The sequence below is a fragment of the Pinus tabuliformis genome, chromosome 4_2 (assembly GCF_031772625.1).
Source record: "Pinus tabuliformis cultivar Carrire ecotype Pingquan chromosome 4_2, CPIR1, whole genome shotgun sequence".
Lineage (NCBI taxonomy): Eukaryota > Viridiplantae > Streptophyta > Pinopsida > Pinales > Pinaceae > Pinus > Pinus tabuliformis.
The window spans coordinates 779981529-779997658 of record NC_142304.1 but is presented as its reverse complement, the minus strand read 5'-3'; the positions used below and the strand labels follow the sequence as shown (position 1 = coordinate 779997658).

Sequence of the window (16130 nt, the reverse complement as noted above, 5' to 3'; positions counted from 1 at the left end):
ATAAATTAATGTAAAAATGTTGAATTCAATTTAGTGTGAAGGTTTAGAATCTAATAAATTTAGCTTTTATTAATTGGTAAATGAAAGTATTTTATTAATTGTAATTTTGCATTGTAATAGTAATATCTTATTATAGTCATATTATTTTTGTTGAGAAAGTTGTCTAGAAAATTTTACATTATTTTGTATAAAGTATAAATAAATATATTGTAAAGAATAGTTATTGTTGCTATATTTTAAAAATTATAAATATTGAAAATAAAATTATTTTATTTGAATGAATAAAAATTTAATTTATTAATAATAATTTTTTACTAATTTCCTATTAATATTAAATAAAATTATGTAATTAGTTTAGTATAATTTAATTTATTTATTAAAATTCATTTCATTTTAATGAACTTAAATTTTGTAATAAGCCATAAATACTAAAATTAATTATAAAAAAAAACAAACAAACAAACAATAATAAAAAAATATACAAAAACACAGAATCTTCATAAATCCAAGCAAGATTAATTCAACCAACGATTAAGGCATTACCGAAATGGTTCAAAGGCAGCATGGAAAAATTTATTCGTAATTAACCCAGCTGGAATACGCGTTTGCGTTAACACGGAAGCATTAGTCAAAGATATCTCGATTTCACCAGGCGAAAACTGAAAGGTTTACGCCCATGATGCCAGCTGTGCCAGAGAAAATTTATGGACATTGATGGACGGAATACTATTTATGGACACCATCAAAGGTTTTCAATTTTTTACCAGTTCATAAATGACAAACTTATTATAGTATTTAAAAGAACCATAAATAAATTAAAAAACATGACATGCATACCAGTAATCACTGGGTGAGGGACCAATACTCGCCACTTCTTCGATTCCTTCATTTAATGGATGGGCTTACAGTGTGTCAGCATATACACTATCTGGTGCATGCTGGGTCTACGCACAGGCTGTTCTTGCAAGCAGAGTAAGGCCGCGAAGAACATATGTATGGCCTCCTCCATTGGAAAGTCGCTCAGCTTCGGATCTATAATCTCCCTAACTCTTCCTCTCTCTAACCTCGTCATCTTCTTCACCCAACCGCCAAGGTTCATTCCCTCTTCAAATTCGCATTCTCCCATAGGCCGTTTGCCCGTAATCAGTTCAAGCAGCACCACTCCAAAGCTATATATGTCGCTCTTCTCGTCCACTTTTAGAGTGTACACATATTCTGTCAATTCAATAATTATCACAAAGAAAATTATCAGATAAAATGGTAATTGCAGCACTTTCCCCTGTAAAGAGTTGTTTTGGGACACTATTTTCTATTTATTTAAATGTGGGTCTTTTGATAGAAATGATCGCTCGGACAAAATCGATTCCTTGTTACAATGGGAAAACATATCCTTAAGCTTCTTGAACTGTCCGTGGAATCTCAAAAAGCAGCGACTCATATGAGGACAAAAAATAAAAAATGATAGAGAATGAAACAGCAATTTACCTGGAGCTATGTAGCCAAAAGAGCCTGCAATTGAGGACATGCATTCCGAGGTACCTGAATGACGCAATAACTTGGCCAGCCCAATATCTGCGACACGGGCTTCAAAATTGGAGTCCAAAAGTATATTGTTTGACTTGACATCTCGATGCAGGATAAGGGGCCAACAGTCGTGGTGAAGATAGCGCAATCCCTTGGCAGCCTCCACTGCAATTTTGTATCTACTATTCCATTGCAGATCCCTTCCATTGCTTCCTTGGAGCACCTCCCCCAGACTTCCGTTAGGCATGTATTCATACACCAGAAGATTAGTATCATGATTGGAGCAAAAGGCCAGCAATGTCACTACGTGCCTATGCCGGATTTTGCCGAGAGTCTTGACTTCTGCAGAGAATCCATGATCAGTTGAAGAACCCATGCCAAGCCGCGTAAGTTTCTTCACTGCAATTTGTTGGCCTCGATACACGACTCCCTCTCCTCCTTTCCCGATGACATTGTCTTCTTTTAGGCAGTTTACAACATCATCGCTGCCAAAGTCCAGCTTTTGGAAGGTCGTCATTTCCCAAAACCTGGTGTCCACTATTTTCTTGACGGCCCTAGCTCTACCTTTATATATGGCTGCCCCAACTACCAAAAGCAGCAAACAGAAGAGCGGAGGTGCCAGCACTAAGAGAAGGCCATGCTTACGGTGGGCTTGGCCTCGCGAAGTGCAATTGCCCAACTGTGGTCTTGGATCCAAATATAAAAACCGACTACCCTCTTGAATAATACCTGAAAAGTTATTGTAAGAGAAATCAGGTTGGATCAAGTTCTGCATGTTCTGTAATTCGACAGGAATACTCTCATTCAAATGATTTCTAGATACATTCAGAAACTTGAGAGTGTAGAATATGAAATGAATTATTTCAAACCAATTGAGAAGCCAACACTACTATGAAGAAAAATACATAAAAAATAAAACAATTAATAAACAAGTTACTGTGTGAGCTAAAAAATGCTGCAAATCTCATATATTAATTCAGCTATTAACTACATTCTTATATAGCAAAACTATTACTAAAATCTACTCTGAAACAAATCTACTGACATCACAGCTAATTTCCAGCACTACTGCAGCTAACAATTTGCTGCCTTATTTTTGCAGAGAACACTAAATAGAAATTTACATAACTAATTAAGCATTATTCCCAACACTCCCCATTAATGATTAATGAGGATTTACTATCTTATCTCGTAGTGCTAAAAACTGATCTTTTGCAACTGCTTGGGTGAAGATATCTGCTAGTTGATGTTGAGTCTTTATATGCTTCAATTTAATATCCTTCTTCTGCACCAAATCTCTAAATCTCTAATGAAGTGATATTTCAGGTCAAAATTCTTTGTCCTGCTGTGATGAAATGGATTCTTTGCTAACTTGATGGCACTTACATTATCACAATAAATCACTGTAGGCTGAACTTGTTTTTCTCCAATTTCTTCCAAAAAAATTTTGGGCCAAAGAGCTTGTGTACCTGCTGAAGTAACTGCAACATACTCCGCTTCTGTGGATGAGAGGGCAACAATGCTTTGTTTTTTTGAGCTCCATGTAATCAAACGAGAACCAAAAGAGAAACAATTTCCAGACGTGGACTTACGGTCATCAAGACTACCTCCCCAATCTGAATCACTAAATCCAACAAGATTGAACTTTTCAGAAGAGTAGTAATGAATACCAAAATTTAGAGTGCCTTTCACATACCTTAAAATCCTCTTTGCTGCCTTCATATGTATTTGAGATGGATTTGTCATATACCTTGAAACAAGTGAAACTGATTATGTAATATCAGGCCTTGTGTGGGTTAGAAATATGAAGCTCCCCACAATACTTCTGTAAGTTTTCTCATCAACTAAATCAGCACCATCATCTCTACATAACACCTCTCCATGAGCACTTGGAGTAGGGGATGGATGACAATCAAGCATATCAAATTTATTTAGCATATCCTGTGCATACTTTGTCTGACAAATGAAAATCTCATCCTTACTTTGATAAACCTCCATTCCTAGAAAATATTTCATGATGCCTAGATCTTTCATCTCAAATTCATTCATCATAGCAGCTTTGAATTTATCACTCATCTTAGAACTACTACCCATATACAATAGATCATCAACATACAAACTTATGATTAAAATATCAATACCTTCTTGTTTGTAGTAAAGGGTAGGATCATTCTTACTTCTCTGGAAGCCATTTTCCTGAAAGTATCAATCAATCCTTGCATACCACGCTCTTGGTGCTTGCTTAAGGCCATACAAAGCCTTCTTCAACTTGTAGACATTATTCTCCTTTCCTTCCACTTCAAAACCTTGTGGCTGCTCCACATATACTTCCTCTTCTAAGTACCCATTCAAGAAGGCACTTTTCACATCCATATGATGTATGCTCCACTTTTTATGAGCTGCTAATGAAATCAACATTCTAATGGTCTCTTGTCTTGCTACTGGTGCAAATGTCTCTTCATAATCAATTCCATACTTCTGTGTGAATCCTTTAGCAACTAATCTTGTTTTGTGTCTTTCAACACTCCCATCACTGTTAAATTTAGTCTTATAGACCCATTTGGTGCCAATCTTTTTCTTGTCATGTGGAAGCTCTGTCAACTTCCAAGTGTCATTCCTTTGAATGGAATCCATCTCTTCTTGCATGGCTTGCATCCAAACCTCATTAGTACATGCATCTTCAAAACATAATGGTTCAAATTCAGCCTTGGCTAATAAAGCAAAATTGACTATCTCACCTATTGGGCTTTCTTTATGTGCTTGATTTGCACTCCTTTCATAAATATCACTCAATCTTCTTACCTTCCTTGTAGAACTTGGAGAATAAGTTGGACTTGAACTTGTTGTTCAAGAAATTGATGAAGGGCTGCTTGGTGGAGTTAAGCCACTAGTTACAGAAACATTAGTTGGCTGCTCATGATCATTATCAACAATTATATCATCATTCAAAATAGATTTTGTCTTCTCAACATGGCCTTTTTGATGACCATAAACTCCCCCTTCATAAAAAATTACATCTCTTGAGACAATAAGCTTGTTAGTTAGAGGATTATACAATTTATAAGCCTTGCTTGTCTCACTATACCCAATAAAAATACATAACTCACTCTTTGCATCTAACTTTTTTCTATTCTGATCAGGTGCATGCACATAAGCCAAACAACCAAAAACTTTGAAATGATTAACATTAGGCCTTTTTCCATACCAATCTTCATAAGGAGTCATATTTTCCAGTGCACTGGTGGGGCTACGGTTGAGGATGTATACTGCTGTAGCAACTGCATCTCCCCAATAAGTGTTGCTCAATCCCTTAGTTTGTAGCATGCATCTTGCCATTTCAACCACAGTACGATTTTTTCTTTCAACTATGCCATTCTACTGGGGTGCGTATGCTGTAGTATGTTGCCTCCTGATGCCATTCATATCACAATAACTCTGGAAAGCTTTTGAGCAGAATTCTCCCCCACGGTCAGTCCGCAAACATTTGATCTTGCACCCTCTCTCATTTTCTACAAGGGCTTTGAACTTCTTGAATGTATCCAGGGCTTCACTTTTGGCCTTCAAAAAATATACCCAACAATTTCGTGAGTAATCATCAATAAAAGTGATGAAATATGATGACTTACCCAAACTCTTAGTCTGCATAGGACCACATATGTCTGAATGAACAAGCTGAAGTGGGTAATGAGCCCTCCATGCACTTCCCTTTGGAAACCTTTCCCTTGCATGCTTTCCTTTAGCACATCCTTCACAAACCTCCTTATGCTCTTCTACCTTGGGCAAACCACAAACTAATGCATGTGAGGTTAGAAACTTCAAACTTTGAAAATTTAAATGCCCATACCTCAGATGCCATAACCAACTTGAATCCTCATAAGCCATATTAGCAAGATTGCTGTTATGTTCATCAAACCTCAAGGGAAACATCCTATTTCTTATCATAGGCACAACAGTGATCACCCTATTTCCCTTATTCTTATCATAGATAGTACATGTCTTATTTTCAAAGACTACTATATATTTTTTCTCACAGAGCTGCCCAACGCTCAACAAATTATGCTTCAATTGTGGAGTATAATAAATGGCATGAATACTCTTTGTACCTTCTTTTGTTTGGACCTCCATAGCTCCTTTGGCAGCAACCTCCAATAATTTATCATCACCAAGCTGGATCTTGGATTTGAAACTTCCATCCTTTGCTGAAAACAACTTCTCATTCCCTGTCATATGGTTAGAGCATCCGGAATCTAGGTACCAAACATCTTTAGTAGTATTTTCACCTTTGGCATAAGATAAAAATAAGTGATCTGGAGGATACTCACCATTTTCTTGAGCATAATTAGCATTTTTACCTTCTTTCAATCTGCATTCTCTCTCAAAGTGACCATACCTGTTACAATGGTAACATTTAACATTTCTCTTATCAAATCTACCTCCACCTCTTCCTCTGAAACTACCTCTTCCACTTGAGCCACCACTTCCTCTACCTCTTGAATAATTTTGGCTTTGCCATTAACCTTGACCTTGATGGCTTTTGGTATTGCTGCTACTTGCATCTTCATTCTTTGTAATTTGTAATTTAGAGGAAAAAGCTTTCTCTACAGCATCAAAACTTTCCTTCAATCTTTCTTCATGAGACATCAAACATCCAACCAATTCATCAAACTGTAGTTTTGTCAAATCCTTACTTTCTTCCATGATTATTGCAACATGATTCCATCTATGTGTTAAAGATCTCAATACTTTTTTAATTAAAACTTCATTACTTATAGCTTCTCCAAGTGTAGCCATTTTATTGACCACATCTTTGACTCTCACACAATAGTCACTGATACTTTCAGCTTCTTGCATCTTCGAATTCTCGAACTCTCGCCTCAATGTTTGAAGCTTGACCACCTTAACTTGATCACTACCTTGGTAAGCTTCTTGTAGAGTCTCCCGGGCAACTTTGGCAGTTTTTGCTCCTGATATTCTTGGAAATAAGCTCTTATCAAGAGCTATCTGAATGTGAAAAAAAGCCTGAGCATTCGTCTTCCTTGCTTCCTTTCTTGTTGTTCTTTCATTAGCTATAAGAGCATTCCAATCAGCTGGCTCCTCATATCCTGATTCAACAAGCTCCCACAAATATTTTCCAATCAAAAAGGTTAGCATCTTAATGCACCAATAATCATAATCGTTGCCATCAAATTCTGGAACTAGCATCTGGTTAGAATTCGACATGATTAACTTTGGCGAAATTTCAACAATACAACTTTAACCCAAAATTATTTTACCTGCTCTGATACCACTTGTAGAATATGAAATGAATTATTTCAAACCAATTGAGAAGCCAACAGTACTATGAAGAAAAATACATAAAAAAAAATAAAACAATTAAGAAACACAGTTACTGTGTGAGCTAAAAAATGCTGCAAATCTCATATATTAATTCAGCTATTAACTACATTCTTATATAGCAAAACTATTACTAAAATCTACTCAACTATTACTAAAATCTACTCTGAAACAAATCTACTGACATCACAGCTAATTTCCAGCACTACTGCAGCTAACAATTTGCTGCCTTATTTTTCCAGAGAACACTAAATAGAAATTTACATAACTAATTAAGCATTATTCCCAACAGAGAGAGCTCATGGTGGAGATTTCCACTGGAATGGGAGCTAGGAACTCGTTCTAGCTAAGATCAACGACTGCCAGATCACTACAGCTGCTAATCTCCCTGGGAATCGTACTTGCTAATTGATTTCTAGATACATTCAGAGAGTAGAGAACGTTCATCATGTAGATTTCGACAGGGATGCGGCCTTTGAACTCGTTCTAGCTAAGATCAATGATAGACAGAGCACTACAATTACTAATCTCCTTGGGAATCAGACCTGCTAATCGATTTCCATATACATTCAGATAGTAGAGTTTCTTCATCATGAAGATTTTGTTGGAACTACTACACACCTACATGCAGACTCTTAGTTAGAGCATGTGACTGCATGCAAGATTCCTTTTGCATGTTGGAACTAGTACACACTTACATGCGGACTCTTAGTTAGAGCATGGGATTGCATGCAAGATTCCTTTTGCATGATTTACTCCTTGATTTGCTCCTTCTTTAACTCCGCAACTGACTAGTTATCTCCGGAACTTGTTGTAGGTGTTGAGTCTTCTCATTGATCACCACTATAGTGCATTGACTTGGGATTTTCACCCAGCGATGCTCTATCATGAGCATTGTAACATATTTTCGAATGAATCATTCTTTTCTTCTTTCGATTTTCTTTTAGTGTTTTTGCTCTGCAAAGCTGTGTGTTCAACCTTTACTAGCTAGATTCATCTGTGCAGGTTTTCTAACACATTTACATGGTATCAGAGCCCATAGGTTGCTAGATAAAAGGCGCACCAGTACTTTATTTTGCAAGTATTACTACTTGGAGATCGAATATTGACAGAAAAATGGAGTTTCCCAAAGTATCGATCCTAACTCCATACAACTATCATGAATGGAAGGACTAAATGGCTCGATACCTTCATCATAAAGGGTTGTACAGGATTACCATGGCTACAGAAGTGGAACCCACTTCAGCCATAGAGAAATCCAAGTACCTCAACCGTATGGATGAAGCCCACGGATCCATATGCATGTGCATCTCTCCAGAGTTGCAGTTTCATCTATCTCCCTGCAATACTCCCAATGAGATTTGGAAAAAGGTTGAAGATCTCTACGGGAAACAGGATGAGATGAAAGGACATCTGCTCGAAGTGGAGCTGCTATCATTAGATCCACGGAACTATGACAAAATTCAAGACTTCTTCACCAAATATAATGATCTATTGCTGCAACTCAAGGGTTGTGGAATTGACAAATCCAAGGAGGAGAGTCGCCAAGTTCTCTCTATTATGTCAAAGCTCAGATCGGAATACTCTATCTTTGTGTCTACATTTCATTCAGTAAGGCTCGCAGCAAGTAAAACCTACACTATGCCTTCTCTCAAAGAATTTATGGAGTCCCTTATTTTTGAGCAAGATAAACTCATTGGCATGGGGAAAATCAAACCTCCAAAAGCACATGCACTTGCTGTGCATGATGGCAGCCACAATAAAAATCATAGATCTGATTCAAATTAGAAAAATCAGCAGCAAAAAGACAAAGGAAAAACACATTCCCATCCAAAGAAGGAAGGGTACACCAAGCCCTTCAATGACTCCTCTGCTCGAGAAATGAGAAAGGGAAGAAAGGAAACAGATGCACCTACTGTCAAAGAGGATTCCATCTAGAATCCTCTTGCATGAAGAAAAAAAATTGACCAAATGGCAGAAATTCTTCAGAAGCAAAACCTTGGGGACCACATCCCTCAGGGCACCAAGAAGAAAACTGAGGATCCGCCACACCGGAAAGGTAACAATTTTCATGATTTAGTTGCAATTAATTCTTCTCCTGATGCATGGATTATAGATTCTGGTGCATCACATCATATGGCTACTGCAAAGGAAGTCTATTCCTCTTTGGATGCATGCAAAGGACCTCCCATCCTCATGGGAGATGACTCACCTATTGAGGTCACTGGAAAAGGTAGAGTGGAACTTTTACACGGAAGCTTTGAAGATGTGCTTCATGTTACAAAACTTTCAGTAAACCTGCTTTCAATTTATCATATCACTCATTCTGGCACCGGAAAGAGAGTGGAATTCACTCCAGATGCAGTGAACATATATGATCTACATAGCAATGCCAAAATTGCAACTGGTGAGGTAAACAATGGAGCCAGACTGTATACATTTTCTGAATTTATTGAATCTGAATCCTCCTTATTGCTTACACATGCTGATGATAGTAGTAGGCTTTGGCACGAGAGGTTTGGTCACTTAAATTACAGGTATATGCAGCAGTTAAGCAAGAATGAGATGGTGGAAGGCTTGCCAAATATCAATTTCTCCAAAGGAGTTTGTGAAGGGTGTGTTCTTGGCAAACATCCCAGAGAAAAGTTTGACACAGGCAAGACTCACAGAGCATCCTCTCCTCTAGATCTGATCCATAGTGATCTCATGGGGCATTTTCCTCATCCTTCCATCAACAAAGCAAGATATGTGCTTACATTTATTGATGATTTCTCACGGTATACTTGGGTGTATCTTCTCAGGAACAAATCTGAAGTTTTTGAGCACTTTGAAGATTTCAAAGCACTAGTTGAGACACAGTTAGAGAGAAAGATCAAAGCCCTCCATACAGACAATGGGGGGGAATATGTTAACACAAAACTTCGGAACCTTTGCCTTCAGTCCGGCATACAGTTGCAGTATACAGTTCCATACACTCTGCAGCAGAACGAAGTTGCTGAGAGAAAGAATCGATCTCTCAAAGAGATGGCTTCCTGCATGTTGCATGCCAAGTCACTGCCTCATAAGCTCTGGGCCGAAGCACTTAATTGTGCTAACTACATCCAGAACAGATCTCCTCATAGGTCTGTCAAGGATCAGACCCCTTTTGAGGCTTGGAGCGCACTAAACCAGAGGTCACTCACCTCCGTGTTTTCGGCTCTCGAGCATGGGCCCGGATCCCCTCTGAAAAGAGGAAAGCTCTTGATCCACAGAGCATTGAGTGCATATTTGTTGGATACCCTAATGGTGTGAAGGGATATCAACTCCTGATTCCCTCTACGGACAAGCTCATCATTGAGCGAAGTGTCAAATTTGAGGAAAGTCTCTCGCATGCACCTCAAGCGTCGCATGCATACACTTTTTATCTATCTCGTGTCCCAGATGATGACTCAGTGCATTCAAATGCAGATACAGATCATGCAGATGCCGAGGAAGAGCATGCAGATGCAAAGACAGAGTCTTCAGATACAAATCTAGTGCATGCAAATGATGATCCACATCCAAGCCCAGATCGGGCTTCCAGCAGTGAATCATATTCCCCTGTCATAAATCAGAGAACAAGGAGCTTACGTGAGATATATGCACAAGACCAACCAACTGTTAGGAATGGTCTTGTGGGGGATAATTCTGATCTGCAGAGGACTAGCTCAGAGTTTATTGAGCCTCCTCTTGTCCTCACTGCCACTGAACCATTGCCCTCCTGGCATTGTCATTTGGTTCAGTCTTTTGATCCACAGTCTTATGTTGAGGTTGCTAGGCATCCATCTTGGGAGTCCACCATGGAGGAGGAGTATAATTCCCTCCTCGAGAACCAGACTTGGGATCTGGTCCCCCTTCCTTCAGGAAGGAAACTTGTCCGATGCAAATGGGTCTACAAGACCAAGAGTGCTGCAGATGGGCAAATCACCAGACGGAAAGCAAGGCTAGTAGCCAAAGGCTTCCAAAAAGTGCATGGCATTGATTATGACGAGACCTTTGCTCTAGTAGCAAAGATGGATTCCATACGCCTTACACTTGCCATTGCGGCTGCCCAGCGGTGGGAAGTACATCAGATGGATGTGAAGAGTGCCTTTCTTCACGGAGACCTATCTGAGGAGATCTACATGGAGCAACCACATGGTTTCATTCAAGATTCATCTTTGGTCTGCAGACTAAAGAAATCTCTCTACGGCCTTAAGCAGGCCCCGAGAGCTTGGTACACGAAGATGGATTCTTTTCTCTTATCACAAAACTTTGAAAGATGTAAGTCTGATCCGAATATTTACATGCTTAGGACACATGATTCTCTTCTTATCTTAGTTTTGTATGTAGATGATCTCCTAATCACTGGCAGCTCGGCTTCAACCATTGCTACAGTCAAGAGGGCCTTGCATGATAGGTTCTTGATGATGGACATGGGTCCATTACACTTCTTTCTTGGTCTTGAGATCAGCCAGAATGCCACAGGCATCAAACTCTCTCAGGCTAAGTATGCACGGGATCTCCTCGAGAGATTTCGCATGACTGACTGCAAGCCAGCACCGACTCCTTTTCTGTTTGGGGTCTGCCTTGAGGATGGAGGTGACACTCCATTAGTTGACAACACTCTCTAGCGACAGCTAGTGGGGAGCTTATTGTACCTCACCCACTCCAGACCAGATCTCTCATATGCAGTAGGGGCAGTTTCCAGGTACATGCAAGAGCCGCATGAGCTACACTAGAATGCTTCCAAGCGCATCCTCCGATATGTGCAGGGCACCATCACCTTCAGGATTCACTATGCAGCAGGCACTGCATTGAATCTCCTTGGCTTCACAGATTCTGATTGGGCGGGAAACAACATTGATCACAAGTCCACCTTCGGATATTCACTCAGTCTAGGATCTGGCCCTATCTGTTGGTCGAGCAAGAAGCAAGCTACTATTGCTCTCTCTTCAGCTGAGGCTAAGTACCGAGGAGTAGTCAACATCACCATTCAGGCTCTGTGGCTACAACACTTCCTCACTGAGTTGGTCATCCAGTTCCACCAACCCATTATCATCTGGTGTGACAACCAGAGCACTCTCAAATTTTGCAGGGATCCAGTACAGCGGCAACAGACGAAGCACATAGAGATCCGTATGCACTACATCAGAGACTTAGTACATGATCGGGTCATTGATTTGCAGTTCTGTCCTTCAGCAAAACAGACTACAGACATCTTCACCAAGACATTCACTGAACAGAAGTTTTGCTCTTTGCACGATCGTCTTGGAGTGAAGGACACGATTGCTTAGGAACTGTATTTTTCTTCCTCTTTTCTTTTGATTACATTGTATTTTGAGGGGTGGTTTTTCCCACGAGGTTTTCCCTCTTTCCTCAATTTTAGTACAAGTTGCACTGTATTTTGGGTGACCTTTGGCCTTAGTTGCCAGGGCCCATTTTCTATTTTTCCCCATAGTGGTGTTCAGGGGGGCTGTTGGAACTACTACACACCTACATGCAGACTCTTAGTTAGAGCATGTGACTGCATGCAAGATTCCTTTTGCATGTTGGAACTAGTACACACTTACATGCAGACTCTTAGTTAGAGCATGGGATTGCATGCAAGATTCCTTTTGCATGATTTACTCCTTGATTTGCTCCTTCTTTAACTCCGCAACTGACTAGTTATCTCCGGAACTTGTTGTAGGTGTTGAGTCTTCTCGTTGATCACCACTATAGTGCATTACCTTGGGATTTTCACCCAGTGATGCTCTATCATGAGCATTGTAACATATTTTCGAATGAATCATTCTTTTTTTTCTTTCGATTTTCTTTTAGTGTTTTTGCTCTGCAAAGCTGTGTGTTCAACCTTTATTAGCTAGATTCATCTGTGCAGATTTTCTAACACATTTACAGATTTCGAAGGGGATGCGGCCTCTGAACTCGTTCTGGCTAAGATCAATTTCTGCCAGAGCACAACAGTTCCCAATCTCCCTGGAAATCGCACCTGTTAATTGATTTCCACCCATTAAGAGGCTGTACAAAGCAGATAATTTACCTATGGATGAAGGAGGGGAACCATTAAAACGATTATCGGACAGATCCATAGTTATAAGCATGGAGGGTACATTATTAATTTCTCCGGTATGGTCCCACTGAGATAATTGCTGCCCAAATCGATCCTAGTCAGGTTGGGTAAATACAGGAAGTTTGCAGGAATCGAACCGTTTAAATGATTTTGCCCCATGCTGACCTCAACCAGAGAATTGCACGTGACCAGAGAGTTAGGAATCGCGTCGATGAAGGAATTAATTTCTGTAGCCAACATCTGCAACCTTCCGCCGTTGCAGAGATTCAGAGGGATGGAACCAGTGAATCTGTTAGAAGAAACATCCACTTCCTGTAGCTTTCCACTGACGCCCAATTGCTGAGGCAGGAAACCCGTGAAATCGTTTAAAGAAAGTCGCAAAACCTCCAGATTTTGCAAGTTCCCAATCATATATGGAATCCCGCCTTGTAGACCATTGCCTGAAAGCTCCAGCTCTCTCAACTTGTTCAGTTCCGACAGTTCCACGGGTATTTCACCAGTGAGGGCATTTTCTTGCAAATACATTGTCTCTAGATTTTTGAGACCACCAATCTCAGCAGGTATTTCACCAGTGAGGTCATTTTCTCCCAAATACATTGTCTCTAGATTTTTGAGACCACCAATCTCAGCAGGAATTGAACCGTTAAGACCACAACCATCCATATCAAGATGCACAAGCTTGCTCAAATTCCCTATCTCGGGAGGAATCCCTCCATTGAATCTGTTGGAGTCGTTCCCTTTATCACCGAAGTTTCCCAGATAAAGCACTTTCAAGTTCCCCAAATTGCCAAGCTCTCCAGGTATTCTTCCTCTCAAATAATTTCTCGACAATGAAAGATATTCTAGATTTTTCAGCTTCCCATACTCCCTGGGAATGCTGCCGGAGAAGATATTGTATGACAGATCAAGATGCTCGAGCTTAACGAGAGAGATCAAATCCAGTGGCAGTGCCCCTGACAAAGAGTTGTAAGTGATGTCTAGGACCTCTAGGTTCTTCAATTTTGATATGTCCGAGGGAAGGCTTCCATTGAGGAAGTTATAGGAGACGTTGAGCAACGAGAGTTTCTGGAGAGAGCTCAAATCCAGTGGCAGTGCCCCTGACAAATAGTTGTAAGAGATGTCTAGGACCTCTAGGTTCTTCAATTTTGATACGTGGGAGGGAAGGCTTCCATTGAGGTAGTTCTCAGAGACGTTTAGCAAACGGAGGGATGATAAGTCTGTGACCTGATTGGGAAATGAGCCTGAGAGATTCATGTCGGAGAGATTTAGAGCCACTACTCGACCCGTGAGGTGATCACAATGGATGCCAATCGATGAGAAATGGGTGGTGTGGTTGGACGGTGTCCAGCCATCTAACATATAATTAGGATCGTCCATTGTTGCTTTCATTGAAAGCAACACCCTTCCATCTCCAAATAGTGATGAGTTGGAGATGGCTGATGATGGGTATAGAAACAAAGCAATGAGGAAAGCAGAGATCTGCATGGCAGATTGTTGCAGAGTCATAGTGTCACCGAAAGCAGAGTCGAGGATGGAAGCAGAGTAAGAAAACCAGGGAGGTCGACTTCTCCTTTGTATCATAGAATAAAAATGTTTAATATGCAAAGCACTGGACCTTCATATAGGAAAAAGGACGTAATTTCGCAGAAGGCAAAAGAGAAAAACGGCAACGTTAGTCCACTTTAGTCTTCCCGTGAGCAGTCTGCCATTTTCCATTTCAAATACTCAATAGCGACGTAAATAGCTTCACGTACAACGTGGTCAATCTGCATTGTTCACCAGCATTGCTCATTCTCTGAATTGCCTTGCGAGTCCCGCCCCCTTCGAAATTTGGAGTATGAAGTTTCAAAGTATTAAAATGCAATGAACAATGGAATATTTATTCTAAATGGCGTCCGATAAAGCGTGAATTTTTTGGTTTCGCTGAAATTTCAGAAAAAATAAAAGAATGTACACAAAATTATTTGAACGGTCAGGGGTAATTTAATTTTCCATAATACTGGGTGGGCTATTTGAAATGTTAGAAATAAATAGTCAATTTTCTTTAGATTTAATGAAAGGTAAGTGTGGCTATTATAATTTAATGAAATTAATATGAAAACCAATTTAAAAATAACCCAACCTTATACAAGATTTAAAAAGATTTTAATGCTAATCGTATTAAAAGGGCATATTTTATGTTTATATTATCTAACATTTTATTTAGATATACTAAAATAAAATTTTATTTATTAATATATATATATATATATATATATATATATATATATAATTAATTGAGGTTGGGCAAAATTAAATGAAGAAAAATAATTTTATACATTTATTCTACAAAATATCACATATTTTCCAAACCAATATTTTTTAGAAATTACTAAAATTTTACATTAAGTGAATTTATGTTTTTACAATACATTAATTCATTTAATAGTTGTTACAGATTGTAACAATATCTACTTAACAACAATTACCTTATGTCTTTCCCATGTCCATTCATCACTCCATGTGTAAGCTAAGAGAAGCTAAACAACACCATAGCTTCTCAAACAATACTACTTCTTGAGTAGGGACATTTTTAAGATCTACTCCATCTCCATCAATAACATTTCTTACAAAATATTAGTTAATATCATATGCTTAGTCGTACTATGATAAGTTATATTGATATCCAAATGGATAACACTTCGACTATCACAAAATTCAATCACACCATCCTTCATTTTTTCAAGCTAATCCAAAAGACCATTTAACCAAGTTGCCTCCTTGTAGGCATTTGAAACAATGATATAGTCTACCTAACATAACTTAAAAAAAACCTACTCAGATCCAAATCACCTATAAAATATGAATCAACAAAACCCCAACCAAAATTACTACAAATGTTAAAGGTAATGCAATAATCATTTGTGCCTCTAAGATACCAAAGAACCTTTTTCACTACAATTCAATGCTCTTCTTGGATTTTCTATGTACCTATGAACAACACCCATTGCATATGAAATATATCACAAAAAAATTTAAGAATGGAAGTTTATCTTCGAGCTTAGAAAACTTGGTGAATCTTACTAGTCCCTAATATGTAAATTGTAAAAGAAATTATGATGTTTTTGTAAAAATATTTAGGTTTCTAATTATTCTATTTAGTATATATTAAATTTTGGTGATTTTTAGGGTAAGATAATTTTATAATATAAAATTTGGGCAA

The 16130-nt window shown here is 38.8% G+C and overlaps 1 protein-coding gene across 1 annotated transcript; it reads right to left on the bottom strand.

Moving 5' to 3' along the window:
• Positions 1-889: 889 nt before the first annotated feature.
• On the bottom strand, positions 890-14434 carry LOC149171971 (uncharacterized). Its single transcript, XM_089426153.1, has 4 exons — positions 12997-14434; positions 12755-12847; positions 1486-2253; positions 890-1215 (listed from the first exon to the last, which is right to left on the bottom strand). The coding sequence occupies exons 1-4, from the start codon at positions 14432-14434 to the stop codon at positions 890-892; spliced, it is 2625 nt and encodes an 874-aa protein (XP_089282279.1).
• Positions 14435-16130: the final 1696 nt, after the last annotated feature.

Excerpts from the sequence above, each read along its gene's own strand:
- LOC149171971 (XM_089426153.1), bottom strand. The coding sequence starts at position 14,434 with ATGACTCTGCAACAATCTGCCATGCAGATCTCTGCTTTCCTCATTGCT. Across the intron at positions 12,848-12,996 it reads TTTGGGCAGCAATTATCTCA|GTGCGATTTCCAGGGAGATT; the intron begins GTGGGACCATAC and ends ATCAATTAACAG. Across the intron at positions 2,254-12,754 it reads CCGCATCCCCTTCGAAATCT|GTATTATTCAAGAGGGTAGT; the intron begins GTAAATGTGTTA and ends ATAACTTTTCAG.